Raw genomic sequence first — 13,634 nt, 5'->3', positions numbered from 1 at the left:
CACACTAAAGAGAAACCTCATCGATGTGTTGCTTGTGAAAAGAGTTTCAGTGTCATTTCAAATTTGAAGAGTCACATGTTGACCCACACCAAAGAGAAACGTTATCTTTGTGATGTTTGTGAGAAGCGGTTTGCTCGTGGAAGAGATTTAAACACACATGTTAATTAACACCAAAGAGAAACCTCATCGAACCGGCACTTTACAAAGGCTTTGGTTTAAACCGTGGTAGGACTTCAACCGTAGGTACCTGGATGTGCTGGTTAGTTTCTAGACAAAAACGAGCATATTTTATTCTTGGATACAGGATTTAGACACCCTTGGTTGGTACAGTTTGTTAAGCGTACATCACTAACGAACCAGTATTACAAGGTACCTACAGTTCAAAATGAGTATAAAAACAGATGTTCTAATGCCGATTAGCTATAGGTCGCATTTACAACACTTAACTAGGAATTTTATCCACGTTTTATCAACGTATTATCGCCGTTTTCGCGCCAGTGTCTTTTTTTGTTTACTCACAGGGTGCTATAAGAACGACTGTTTGTGTAGCTTACGTTACCCTGGTGTAGAACCCCGTAGTGGTCGAAACACCGAATTACTTGTTTACATTTGCCAGGCAAATAAAAGTCTATCTTTTTTCAGATTCTAACGTATCAATCGTAGATCAGCATAACGATTTTTTTATAACACCTGAATAAGTAATTTAAAGAGAGATGACATCAACGGATTTGGGCGTGGATCAAACTGATATTTGTGATCAGAGGTTTTTGGAAGGTGGAAATGTGAAACGACATATGCTGAAACACAGCATTGAGAAACTTCAGAGATGTGATGTTTGTGAAAAAACTTTTACCCAGAGTTCGACTTTAAAAAGACACATGTTGACTCACACCAAAGAAAAACCTCATCAGTGTAATGTTTGTGGAAAGACATTTATTCGGCTTGGAATATTGAAACAACACATGGTGACACACACCAATGAGAAACCTCATCGGTGTGACGTTTGTGAAAAACGGTTTGCGCGTAAAGATGTTTTGAAAAAACACATGTTGGTTCACATAGATGAGAAACCTTTTCGATGTGATCTTTGTGATACTGGATTTACACAGAGTGGAAATTTAAAAAGACACTTGTTGACTCACACTAACGAAAAACCTTATCGATGTGTTGTTTGTGAAAAGAGATTCAGGATTAATTCAAATTTGAAAACACACATGTTGACCCACACTAAAGAGAGACGATATCAATGTGATACTTGTGGTAAAAAATTCACTCAACATGGAAATTTGAAGACACACATGTTGATTCACACTAAAAAGAAACCTCATCGATGCGATGTTTGTTACAAAACATTTACCCACTCTGGAAATTTGAAAAGACACATGTTGACTCACCAGAAAATGTAACTTTACCGGTGTGATGTTCATTAAAATGTTTACTTGGGCTAAAACATTGCCTTTTTGTGCGGATTTTGTTTCCTAACATGAAACATGTATCTCACAGAGCAACAATAATAAAGGTCACCCTATGTACAGTTAACGTTGTTCACCAAACCATTCAAATCTTGCATAAATTATGTGGGAAATTTGGCAGCTGTCAATGAAATATCCGATTGCTTTAAAATAGGATGCCTTTACAATATTACAAAAAAAATTCTCGTTTGGTGCTGTTTTGTATTTTCAGTGGTCGTATTTCAAAATGACTTTTTACTGGGATTGAACAACAATAAACACGTTGTACATAATGTACATTACTTTCAAAATTTTTAAAATAATATAGGCGTTGAATGTTTAACAGTTCAAACGAATTAACTCTAGTTTGACATTGGGTAAAATGTTTAAACAGACAAACCTAAATAGAAAATTCAAGATTAAATTGAAACACATTAGTATCAGAAAATTCTGGGATGAACAGTGAGAAGCTTTTAGGACATAGTCTCCAATAAAGCAAGTTCTTGTCGCTTCATACGCCTTCGGTTTATGGCAATTTAAAGAATCGGTATGAGGTGTTGACTACTTTCTGTTCAATTCTGAGCGTTTTTGTTGTTTTTTATGGAACCTGACCAAGCTCGTAAAAAAACGTTAAAATAATAAAATTATTATGTGAAATTAGTAATGGTCTGGACTATAGTATAAATAGACTATATTAAAAAACTGTAACGTAGTCAGACACGTACATAAATATTGAACAACATAACCTTTTACAAATGGTTATCACTAGTAACTGCTTGGGTTTGTATAATTAAGGACTAAAAGATATAAGTGTGTGCAATAAAAAAAAACTGTTTAAACATGATGCTAAAAATTTTTCCTCATGTTCGTTTTCGCAACAATATTAGTTTGATCAAATTAATATCTGACCGACAAAACGCATTGACACTATGCTTGGTGGTGTCTATCCTTATCTCGTTACCCCTTTATTTTGCACTTCGATTGTCGGCGAGCACCTTAGTTTTCTAAATGAAATGCTCGACGTCATTTTTAGCTCACATAACAGTTTAGGGCTATAAATCATCAAATCTGTATTGTTATATAATTTCAAACCAAAATAGCTTTATATCACGTAGTTTTGTACTTTGGTAATCATACAGAATTTTATTGGATGTTATTGTTTAGATTGGTGGAATGCTTATCATACATTCATGCGTTTATACCAAATAGTCCCCAGTGCTGAGTAGCATGCTGTAACACTGGCTAATTAAGCGCATTAAATTGAATTGTCAAACACAACATGTAAGTTAATCATTACAGTATCATAAATTATTACATTTAAGGCAAATAGATAATCATCATTTACTTTTGCCAACGAACCATGAACCACAGGTTCAAGCTGCTTGACACGCGAAAAAACGCACGGTAGTCAAACTCTCGCTTATTTCTGCGCGATATGAGCGCCCGAAATCTGTTTAGCGCAAAACAAGACAGGAAAAATAAAGCAAGCTAACTTTTTGTAGGTCTGAGTGCAACGTTTGTGCCTTTTTGGGTCCCATTTCGATACTGTTATCTAATTACGAACCCCCTTTGAGCTTTAATTATTTTTGTGCTTTCAATAGTTTAAATCTCGTTATGCGCCAATTAACAAGTTGTCGCGGGACCCTTGATCTAAACTTCAAGCTCCACACCTATTTCCTGGCTCAGTGCAAGCAAAATGCATCATTTGTAAACAAAACGAGCTCAAAAATAAACTGTGGCCAAGAAGAAGCAAAAAAATCGGCATTAGCAAAACATGCTACATAATCACACCAATAACGTTTCTGCGGCCAAGGTGTTAGCGAGTGAAACTGACTTCCACAAGCGAGGTTTTCTAGAGTCGCGGAACATACATTTTCACACCAACACGATGAACGTTAAAACGGACGTTCTAATGCCGATTACTTATCAGTCGGTTTTGCATCATTGAGCTCAGTGTTATGTGATTATCACTCGACCATTGCGTTTTTACCACCGCGATTGTGTGTGTGTTGTACCGTCCTTGTCGTTATATAACACATTTTAGTTTTCAATTTTTGTCATTACCGTGATGAAGGTGTCTCGTATTGGACTTTGAAGTGTCGGTATATTAAAACAAAAACTGCTGGAATAGCCAAAAATTGTGTAAAACAATTGTGTATTTTGAACAACTTGTTTCAGTGAATATAGTGTTACTACCAGCACTAGGCATATTGCAAACACGTTTCTTTGAACATCCGGCTTCACCAAGATAATGTCAGCTATCCGATGCAGTCTTTAGCATACCGAGAGGAAGTATTTCAGTTCGACAACATTTAAAAAAATGGTCATGTTTCATTTAAGTAACCTTATGGTCACAGTCAGCGTTTTCAACATATTATATGACACTCTACAGATTATAATTGTCACACAAAAAACTAGCCATACAGCTTAACAACCATTTTACATTTGTGTCAGAATTTGTTTATTTTAACATATTTTTTTGAATTTTTGTGTACAGACTATTATTTGTCTTTCAGATTTTTAACTGCTATAATTGCTGCTTTATTTGCTGGCAAATAGCTTATAATTGCTTTTTTAATGCAAAACTCCTTCAAGCTTTAAAATTTACAACACTCTCACTTAAATTTAAACCATATTATTAAACCTTGTGCTTCCTTTTTACAACCAAAATGAATCATAAAGTTATAGTTTGGGCATGATAATTGATAGCTTCTTCCTTGATTCCAAATGACAACTGAGAAACTGTTTTTCTATTTAGTAGTACTAGCACTGCAAGTGCAAGTGTTTTGGAAATAATGGTGTTCCTAACAAAGGTTTGCATCCAAACTGTTTTGCCTTTGAAGGACTCGTGGAAACAGCAAAAAGGATTTTTCATCCTAGTAATTTCACTTGTCAAAACATCATCTAGATTATTTTCAAAGTAATCATGAACATCAGACCTACAGAAACATTTTCATTTCAGTAACTAGTATTTCTTTGTCAACAATAAGATATCCTTGGTGGTCACTACTATCTTCTCTGTAAAATGTTCATTCTTAAGAAACACTTCCTGTGAAGCAATTTAGCACCTACTGTTTGGACAAACAGTACATGTCCATTATATCAATACTCATCGTTTTTATCATGTCCACGTAAGGGAGTTTCAAAGTTTCCACGGAACAAAATGCAGTCTATTATTTTGGACAAAATTTCACGATTTTTTTCCACTTTTTTGTTGTGTTCAATAATCGAAAGTCTATATACGCCTCACTAAGTTTTTATAGTTCCCAAAAGTGAAAGTGAAACATCATTGTCCACATGCTTCTTTGACTTCTCATGTTTTTCTGCTTTCTCACCTATTGATAACTTGATAACTGCGAAATCTTAAGTTGCTGAAGCGCAAAGCCATGATTAACCTTTAAATCAAAAACTGTAAAAATGATTAAAAAAAGAATTACTGTCGTACCGTACTCATTGTCGAACCTGATGGTACACGTGATTTGCTTTGGCACACAGAACCGCAAAACGTCACGAAACGTCAGAAAACTGGAGCTGCAGTTCCAGCATAGATTAGTGTTTCCCAAAAAAAAATTTTTGATCAAAAAAAAATGATTAGGGCGGAAATTATGCTTATTATATATTGCTAAGGAATAAAAAATAAAAATAATTAAAGTTATTTGTAACATTATGGTAAGTGTATTAAGTAAAATATCTAGGGGGTGCTGCAGCTCCGCAGCACCCTAGCACGAGCCGCCCCTGCTGATAACTAATTGACTTTAGAACATCAGCTTTTATGTTAATCTACGATTTTGACTCAAGTTTTTATCTTCGTTTTCGCGCCAGTGTCTTCCTCACGTTCACTCCCCGGGTGTTATAACAGCGACTGTGTTGGGAACCTGACATTACCCTGATGTAGACAGCGCGTGTATGACGTTGAAACGTCGGATGACTTTTTTCATTTGTTAGATGACCAAAAAAGTCTATTTTCTTTCAGCTCATACGATTTAATCATAAATCAGTTGAACTATTTTCTTTATAATACCTGAATAACTAATTTGAAGAGAGATGACATCAACGGTTTTGGGCTCAGAACAAACTGATATGTGTGATTAAAGGTTTTTGGAAGGAGGAAATGCAAAACGACATATGTTGAAACACAGCATTGAGAAACTTCAGCGATGTGATGTTTGTGAAAAAACTTTCACCCAGAGTTGGATTTTAAAAAGACACATGTTGACTCACACCAAAGCGAAACCGCATCAATGTGATACATGTGATAAAAGATTTGCCCAAAGTGGAGATTTGACAAGACATATGTTGACCCACACCAAAGAGAAACCTTATGAATGTGATTTTTGTAATAAAAGATTTGCACACTGTGGAACTATGAAAAGACACTTGTTGACTCACACTGAAGAGAAACCTTATCGATGTGACGTTTGTGAGAAACGATTTGCTCATGGTAGAGATTTGGAAAGACACATGTTGAATCACACTAATATAAAACCTCATCGATGTTTTGTTTGTGACAAAAGGTTTGCTCGTAGCGGAGTTTTGAAAACACACATGCTGATTCACACTGAAGAGAAACCACATCGATGTAATACTTGTGACAAAAGATTTACCCAAAGTGGAAATTTGAAAACCCACATGTTGATTCACGCTAAAAAGAAATCTCATCGATGCGATGTTTGTGAAAAAACGTTTTGCTATGCTGGAAATTTGAAAAGACACATGTTTACTCACACTAAAAAGAACTTCCATCGATGTGATGTGTGTGAAAAGCAATTCAATGTGACTTCAAATTTGACAATACACTTGTTAACTCACAACAAAAAGTAACTTTACCCATGTGATGTTGATTAAAGGGTTTACTTGGGCTAAAATTAAATAAGTCCTTTTTGTATGGACTTTGTTTCCTAACAGTGTGAAAAAAACATGTATCACACAGAGCAACAATAATATAGGAGACCGTATGTACAGTTAACGTTGTTCACCAAACCCTTTAAATCTCCTGTAAATTAAGTAAGAAATTTGGCTACTGTTAATGATTTATTTTATTTGTTTTTCGATTGCTTTACATTAGGAATGTCTTCACAATATAACAAAAAAATTTGGTGCTGTTTTGTATTTCAGGTGGTCGTATTTGAAAATGAATTTTTACTGGGATTGAACAACAATAAAAACGTTGTACATAATGTACATTACTTTAAAAATTTGTAACGCGTTGAATCAGTAGGCCGCAATCTTTCAAAGTATTATATTGATACACATACAGAGTTGCCATCGACTTAAACTAAAATTAAGGACAAACGAAAAATTAAATTTTAAAACGAAACAAATGTTTATTATACAAATCTTTGCATTCATAGGAGCAATTACATATAATACGCTATTTTTGGCCAGAAACAATCTGTTTCAGCAACTCCTTGTTTATAGAAAATACTTCGTGCATCTCAGGACAGCTCAGGTCTAGGTTTCATTCTACTTGTAGCAGGGATTTTACTTGTAATTGTTGAAAATCAGACAAAAGAAGGACTCGAAACAAAAATAAGGACATTTCTTAGAAATAAGGACAATGAACTTTTCTAAGACATAGCTCTTCAAAATACGGACGGTATGGCAACCCTGTATATATACTCTTATATGGCATCATATTAATTAAGTAATAATCATTGAAAGATTATAGGCGTTGATTGCAGTTTAACCCAATTAACTCTAGTTTGTCACTGAACTTGGGTAAAATGTTTAAACAGACAAGTACTGTGAATACCTACCACTCTACACAGAAAATTCAAGATAAAATTGAAACACATTAGTATCATAAAATTCTGCGATAAACAGTAAAAAGCTTGTATGACATCGTCTCCAATGAAGCAAGTTATTGTCGGTTGCGTGACTTGGCGGTGCTCTATTTAAATATTTTGTTTGAGTCAACACGCAATCTATCTTAACTCAACAGAGAAACGGAACAAGACAACAAAAGACACATTTTCAGCTGCATATATATTTCAAGACCTTTATTTATAGAGGCAGATTTGTAGAAGAATGATGGATACATTGTTCAACACATCACTCAAAGAAAAGATATAAAAAAAATTAAGAGAGGCAACACAACACATGGTTCAGTCAATGCCTGGACACATTTGTGTGAAGAACCAATGCCAAAATCTTCAAAATAAATAAACACATCCAACAGGAATTTTTGTATTTTATTTTGTTCGCAGAATTTTTTAAGTCTGAGCGCAATCCACCAGACCTTTTGTTAACAGAATAACTTTTCAAACTTTTTTTTTGGAAAGATTATGAGACAATGTTTTGACAAACAAGTTAACAATGTAAAAAAGAACGCTTTGGATATCTTTATAAGATTCTAAAGTGCAGTCATGCAAACTGCTCAATGAAGTTGTTGTAGTGTACTGAAGACACAATGTCAGGAATAACCTCGTTAATGGAGATGTGTTTACTTGCATGTCGTGTGTACTTAAGGTATATCATTTGAAGAAGAAATAAATGCTTTTCTGATGGACATTGCACATTTCCTTGTTTTTTTCAAATATTCTATCATCGAACCCTCTGGAATATTTTGGGAAATGTTGCTGATTATGTTGGAGTTATTGGGAAATTGTAGAAGAGCTTTTTTTATTGTAAATCATAAATATTGCAAAACTTCATTTTCAATGGGATTATTGCTTCTGATATACTGCTGTTCTTCAGTAACTTTAGATTTTTTCACAGTGTTGTCTATTATGTCTAAAAGAAGTTTGCCCCCATGACTGTTGGGCACATCAGTTTTAAAAAAGCTTTTAAAAATTCGGCCGAAACCGAACTTTTTTATTGCATGGAATTAAATCCTTAAATTTCATTGTGGTCGATACGAAACATGATAAATTATCTATTTGTTGTATCTATAAAATACGAGCCACGTTCTCTGCAAAATATTTGATGTTTAGAAAAGATCACAAATTGTGAAGGCTGTTTTGATTTGTCATAATTTACTTCACTCGCATCAACAACACAAGGTTCAGTTGAAAACATCCATTGAAACAGAGATTTTAGGTTCCGCTTGATTCTGCCTCGTGGCTGAATATTCGGTTTCGGTGCATCACTACTAGTAACTGAAAATTTTGTAATGAGCAATGACAAACTTTTAGGACACGTTTTGCCAAATCAACAATTGCTTACTCCGTTGCAGTTTTTGCCACACTCCAGTTGCCAAACATGCTAAAATTCCATGAAACAATTTACAATACAATTAGGTGCAGCATGACATCATAAATAACTCGTTGCTGGTCCATTGATCACAATAATGCCTGATATTGAAAGTGTTATATGTTTGAAACTAGGATTACTGAGCCAAATCAGTACAATAGTTTGTACTGTTACATAGTGCTTGGCTTAAACATAGTAAGAGCAGTGCCACAGATTTTAACAAAAAATAAAACATAAAGCATAGGCAGTTTTATGTATGATATTGCAATTATGATGGGTTTTTAAGAGTAACTTTCTTTTATGGTATTAATAAGCTTCAAAATGTTTTCATTTGTAGCATAAGTTTGCAAGTTGTCATCATTGTTTATCACGACATTCCAGGTAAGCCCCTCATCCAAATCACATTCAGATTCAGCATCATCAATTCCTGTCACAAACTGCCAACCCCTAGCAATCCGTGTTGTTTCACTTACTGTTATTCGAACAAAAATAAGTTTTGTGTCGGGAAAGTTCCTCTCAAAAAATGTCAAGCCTGACTTTCGGCGAGCATCAGTTACAATCCAAACCTGTTTAGCTGAAAAAGGAACAATTGCCAGTTTGCAAAAATACCCTGGGTCATTGTTTTTTATATCCTCACCCCAGGCTATCATTTTCTCCCTCTACAACTATTTGTATTCACTGGACTTTAGTAGTTCTTCATAATTTAGCCTATTACTTTGGCAAATTAAAACTTTAGGGGTGCTGACAGTCTACCACATCTTTCTGTTCCAATAATGTGGGATACTTTCGTAGCAATGAAATCTTTTCCACGTTTGCCACTAAAAATTACAATAATGTTTGGCATGACCAATTAGGTGTTAGCTTATTCAAATAGAATGTATAATCTTTTTTTATAGTATTTCTGTACTGTAAGGTAAGCAATAGAAAATTTACTTCAAACTTGTTTTGCTACGTATAGTCACAAACTATAATGTAAGCATATGTACAACGGCAGTTTCTTAAATTGAGGTATTTCAATGTACAACTAGCAGGCCTGCGAAAAAAATGCACAGCAAACTGAACATTGGTACTCCAAGTAACTTACATGAAAAAAATGCAGCTATATGTGATCGCAATGTAGGCAACATAATTGACGCAACAAAATTAGTAACACATAAACTTCAAAGCACATATGAAAGATTTAGGTATTTAGTGAATCAATTCAAGAGGGTTTATGTTTTTGGTAAACTTCAACTTTCCACTTAATACCGTTTTCTTCATGTACGCCCTGTGGTACGTTGTCAAACTGATCTGTTGGGAGCAGCTTAAACGTTTCATCCAGCTTGGGGAAACATGTGTCACATTTAAAATCAGCCATGACCCTTGTAAGATAAACTTTACCACAGTAAGGAGACTCATGTATCGTGTTTTGCCATTGTTCACATGATAATAATTGAATTAAATCTTCAAATGACCGAACAACGGCATCCGCTTCAGGTGTGTTCAAAAGTAGTGTCCGACTCATAACAATGTTGTATCGATTTATCATTGGTTTAAAAGACTTGGGTATGCTATCCCAATTTTTTCTTCCCATTACAACAGCATTCTTCTTGCCCTTGGTGGTGATCCAGTTGATGCTTTGGTGAACCATGCCATTTCCTTTCTTAACCTCCAAGGTAAACTGCCATTTACTCCAATTCCCCAGCTGTTACAACAAGCAGCTAAAGAGTGAATTTCAATATTTTTCATGTTGCCCAAAATAGTTGATTCCAACAACAAATTATTCCTAATTGGCTTATTCAAACAGAGTGTATAATCGACGTGCTATACAAGACGTCTTCATCAGGAAATGACATAACTTGCAGGACAAAATTCTTATATAGCGACAAAGTGCAAAACATGAGAAACGGTTTGCTCTTGGTAGTGCTTTGAAAAGACACATATTAATTCTTACTAAAGAGAACCCTCATCGATGTGATGTTTGCGAAAAAAGATTCAATGTCATTTCAAGTTTAATAAGACACTTATTGACTCACAATAAACACTAACTTTTCCGATTTAATGTTCATAACAATATTTGCTTTGATTGTAAAACACCCCTGTTCGGTCTTGGTGTCCAAACAATGTGAAAAAAATCATGTACCACACACAGTCACAATGTAAACGCTGATGTTTTTCATATGCATGATCATCTGTTTCACAGCAATTACATGTTTAATTTCGTTCTTGCTAATACCAGGCTTGCCAAACTTTTGAGCTATTTGAAAACTACAATTTAAGCAGTTTTATCTTACTTGGTTTAATAAGAATTCATCTGTAAACCAAATATGATCATGTTTTGTGGTGTTTTCTGTCGACCTGTGAAATCTTACATGCTTTAAACAACAATAAATTTTGCTGTATGTCGTTATTTGTGTTTTCGTGCAACTCATACAAACACACAACGTGAACAGTGTATTAATTTTGAAAACATACTACATAAGGATTCGAAATCATGCAGAGAAAATAATTTGAGACGTTTGGCCGAGTATGGCACCACAATCAAAACTTTTGTAGGTTTGTGCGTGCTTGTAGGTTTGTGCGAGTAAGGATGCTTTCAATTAACAAATAACAAAAATATGAGCTTAGAAACGTTGTGATACACACCAGTCTTTCATTGTGAAGTCTTAAAACACCAGGAAATGTTTGCACTTTAAAACAAGAAGATTTCGCGACACACTTAAAAACCTCACACGGCGCGGCACACAGTTTGAGAATCACTGGTTTAAGACTTGGGTATGCTATCCCAATTTTTTCTTCCCATTACAACAGCATTCTTCTTGCCCTTGGTGGTGATCCAGTTGATGCTTTGGTGAACCATGCCATTTCCTTTCTTAACCTCCAAGGTAAACTGCCATTTACTCCAATTCCCCAGCTGTTACAACAAGCAGCTAAAGAGTGAATTTCAATATTTTTCATGTTGCCCAAAATAGTTGATTCCGACAACAAATTATTCCTAATTTGTTTATTCAAATAGAATGTATAATCGACGTCCTATACAAGACGTCTTCATCAGGAAATGACATAACTTGCAGGACAAAATTCTTATAGAGCGACAAAGTGCAAAACATATGAGAAACGGTTTGCTCTTGGTAGTGCTTTGAAAAGACACATATTAATTCTTACTAAAGAGAACCCTCACCGATGTGATGTTTGCGAAAAAAGATTCAATGTCATTTCAAGTTTAATAAGACACTTATTGACTCACAATAAACACTAACTTTTCCGATTTAATGTTCATAACAATATTTGCTTTGATTGTAAAACACCCCTGTTCTTGGTGTCCAAACAATGTGAAAAAAAATCTTGTACCACACACAGTCACAATGTAAACGCTAGTTTGTCATATGCATGGTCATCTGTTTCACAGCAATTACATATTTAATTTCGTTCTTGCTAATACCAGGCTTGCCAAACTTTTGAGCTATTTGAAAACTAATTAAGCAGTTTTATCTTACTTGGTTTAATAAGAATTCATCGGTAAACCAAATGATCGTGTTTTTGTGGTGTTTTCTGTCGACCGGTGAAATCTTTCATGGTTTAAACAACAATAAATTTTGCTGTATGTCGTTATTTGTGTTTTCGTGCAACTCATACAAACACACAACGTGAACAGTGTATTAATTTTGAAAACATACTACATAAAGATTCGAAATCATGCAGAGAAAATAATTTTTGGCCGAATATGGCACCACAATCAAAACTTTTGTAGGTTTGTGCGTGCTCTACGTATAGTTTAAAGCTCCACATCCACCTATTTCCTGGCTCAATACAAGCAAAATGCATCATTTGCAAAAAAGGGCTAATAATCAATTTTAAATCTTATCTGCACTTGCTAATATTTAGATGTCTCAACTCAAACGTATCACAAAATATATATGCACGTTTTAACTTTACTTAACTTACTTAGCAATAACCAGAAACAAGTTTACTTGTTGGTTACTTTGACTACAGCGAGATATATTGCTTCATATTCAAGTTACAGGTGTTTTGCGCATTACACATGCGGGTCTATATTAGCGTATTATACAAACATAAATTTTGCCAGAGCTATTGAAAATCGTTCCGAACAGTTGGTTTGGCCAATTTTAAATCTAGATGACGTTTGTAATCGGACACGCTGGAAACAAAAAAATGTTGCACAAAAAAAAATGATGACCGTAATTTGCGAACCCAGATAGTGCTGGCAGACTTACACACTTTAATTTGCAGATTGTTGATTGCATTAATGTTGATTCTGTTTGCAAGCCGGTGCATTGTTCAAAAAACATTATACGTTTGCAAACTTGTTTAAACATAGTAAAATTTGAGTATTGAGAATGAAGAAATTTGTTGCTTACATGTTATGTTAATCTAATGCTTCATACTTCTTTATTATTACATTGGGGGAAGTAATGTGTAAGAGGAATAAACTGTTGCTGCCAGACATAATGTATCAATAAATTTTTAGCTCTTCCAGCAGTTATTATAATATTCCGACGTTTCGATGTCCCATACCAGACACCTTCATCAGGATAATGACAAAGATTGTGAACACAAAGTTTTTACATAGCAGCAAGGATGGTAAAACACGCACAATGCCCGGTGGTTAAAAAAGCAGTGCGTACCAATGCTCGAGTGATAACAACTAGCTCAATGGTGCAAAAGCGACGGATAATGTCGTAAGTTTTAACGTTCATCGTGTTGGTGTGAGATTGTATGTTCAACAAGAGCTAATGCCAATTTTTTACATCTTTCTTGGCCGCATCCCTTTTATGTTCTTTTCGGCGCGTATTCAAAGACCTCCCCATCTCGTCGACGTTAATCTAAGTGCACTCTCCACAGGATGTTACGTACACCACGCCCTTTGTCGCGTTTGTATCTATGCGATGTTTGCAAAAAAAGATTCAGTGTCATTTCCAATTTGAAAACACACATGTTGATTCACACTAAAGAGAAACCTCATCGATGTGATGTTTGTGATAAAAGGTTTAC

The 13,634-nt window shown here is 34.8% G+C and overlaps 3 protein-coding genes across 3 annotated transcripts; 1 reads left to right on the top strand and 2 right to left on the bottom strand.

Moving 5' to 3' along the window:
• Positions 1–621: 621 nt before the first annotated feature.
• Positions 622–6,548, top strand: LOC145219401 (uncharacterized). Its single transcript, XM_080086768.1, has 2 exons — positions 622–1,402; positions 5,546–6,548. Exons 1-2 carry the CDS (start codon positions 714–716, stop codon positions 6,270–6,272), a joined length of 1,416 nt encoding a protein of 471 aa, XP_079942894.1. The 5' UTR covers positions 622–713; the 3' UTR covers positions 6,273–6,548.
• LOC145218084 (phosphomevalonate kinase-like) lies at positions 5,868–9,524 on the bottom strand. Its single transcript, XM_080085480.1, has one exon. It carries the CDS (start codon positions 9,290–9,292, stop codon positions 8,924–8,926), a length of 369 nt encoding a protein of 122 aa, XP_079941606.1. The 5' UTR covers positions 9,293–9,524; the 3' UTR covers positions 5,868–8,923.
• A 61-nt stretch (positions 9,525–9,585) lies between these two features.
• On the bottom strand, positions 9,586–13,608 carry LOC145218088 (dihydrofolate reductase-like). Its single transcript, XM_080085484.1, has 2 exons — positions 11,445–13,608; positions 9,586–10,236 (listed from the first exon to the last, which is right to left on the bottom strand). Exons 1-2 carry the CDS (start codon positions 11,577–11,579, stop codon positions 9,844–9,846), a joined length of 528 nt encoding a protein of 175 aa, XP_079941610.1. The 5' UTR covers positions 11,580–13,608; the 3' UTR covers positions 9,586–9,843.
• Between the last annotated feature and the right edge of the window lie 26 nt (positions 13,609–13,634).

The sequence above is a fragment of the Phallusia mammillata genome, chromosome 3, assembly GCF_965637545.1.
Source record: "Phallusia mammillata chromosome 3, kaPhaMamm4.hap1.1, whole genome shotgun sequence".
NCBI classification, from domain to species: Eukaryota; Metazoa; Chordata; class Ascidiacea; order Phlebobranchia; family Ascidiidae; genus Phallusia; species Phallusia mammillata.
Note: the sequence above shows the minus strand (reverse complement) of the source record. Positions and strands in the feature narration are given on the sequence as shown.

What these genes read in the sequence shown, in the direction of transcription:
- LOC145219401 (XM_080086768.1), top strand. Translation starts at nt 714, where the DNA reads ATGACATCAACGGATTTGGGCGTGGATCAAACTGATATTTGTGATCAG. An exon ending in ATGTTGACTCACCAGAAAAT is followed by an intron (nt 1,403 to 5,545) that starts GTAACTTTACCG and finishes GTGTGATTAAAG; the next exon opens with GTTTTTGGAAGGAGGAAATG.
- LOC145218084 (XM_080085480.1), bottom strand. Translation starts at nt 9,292, where the DNA reads ATGATAGCCTGGGGTGAGGATATAAAAAACAATGACCCAGGGTATTTT.
- LOC145218088 (XM_080085484.1), bottom strand. Translation starts at nt 11,579, where the DNA reads ATGAAAAATATTGAAATTCACTCTTTAGCTGCTTGTTGTAACAGCTGG. An exon ending in CAACTGGATCACCACCAAGG is followed by an intron (nt 10,237 to 11,444) that starts GCAAGAAGAATG and finishes ATCACCACCAAG; the next exon opens with GGCAAGAAGAATGCTGTTGT.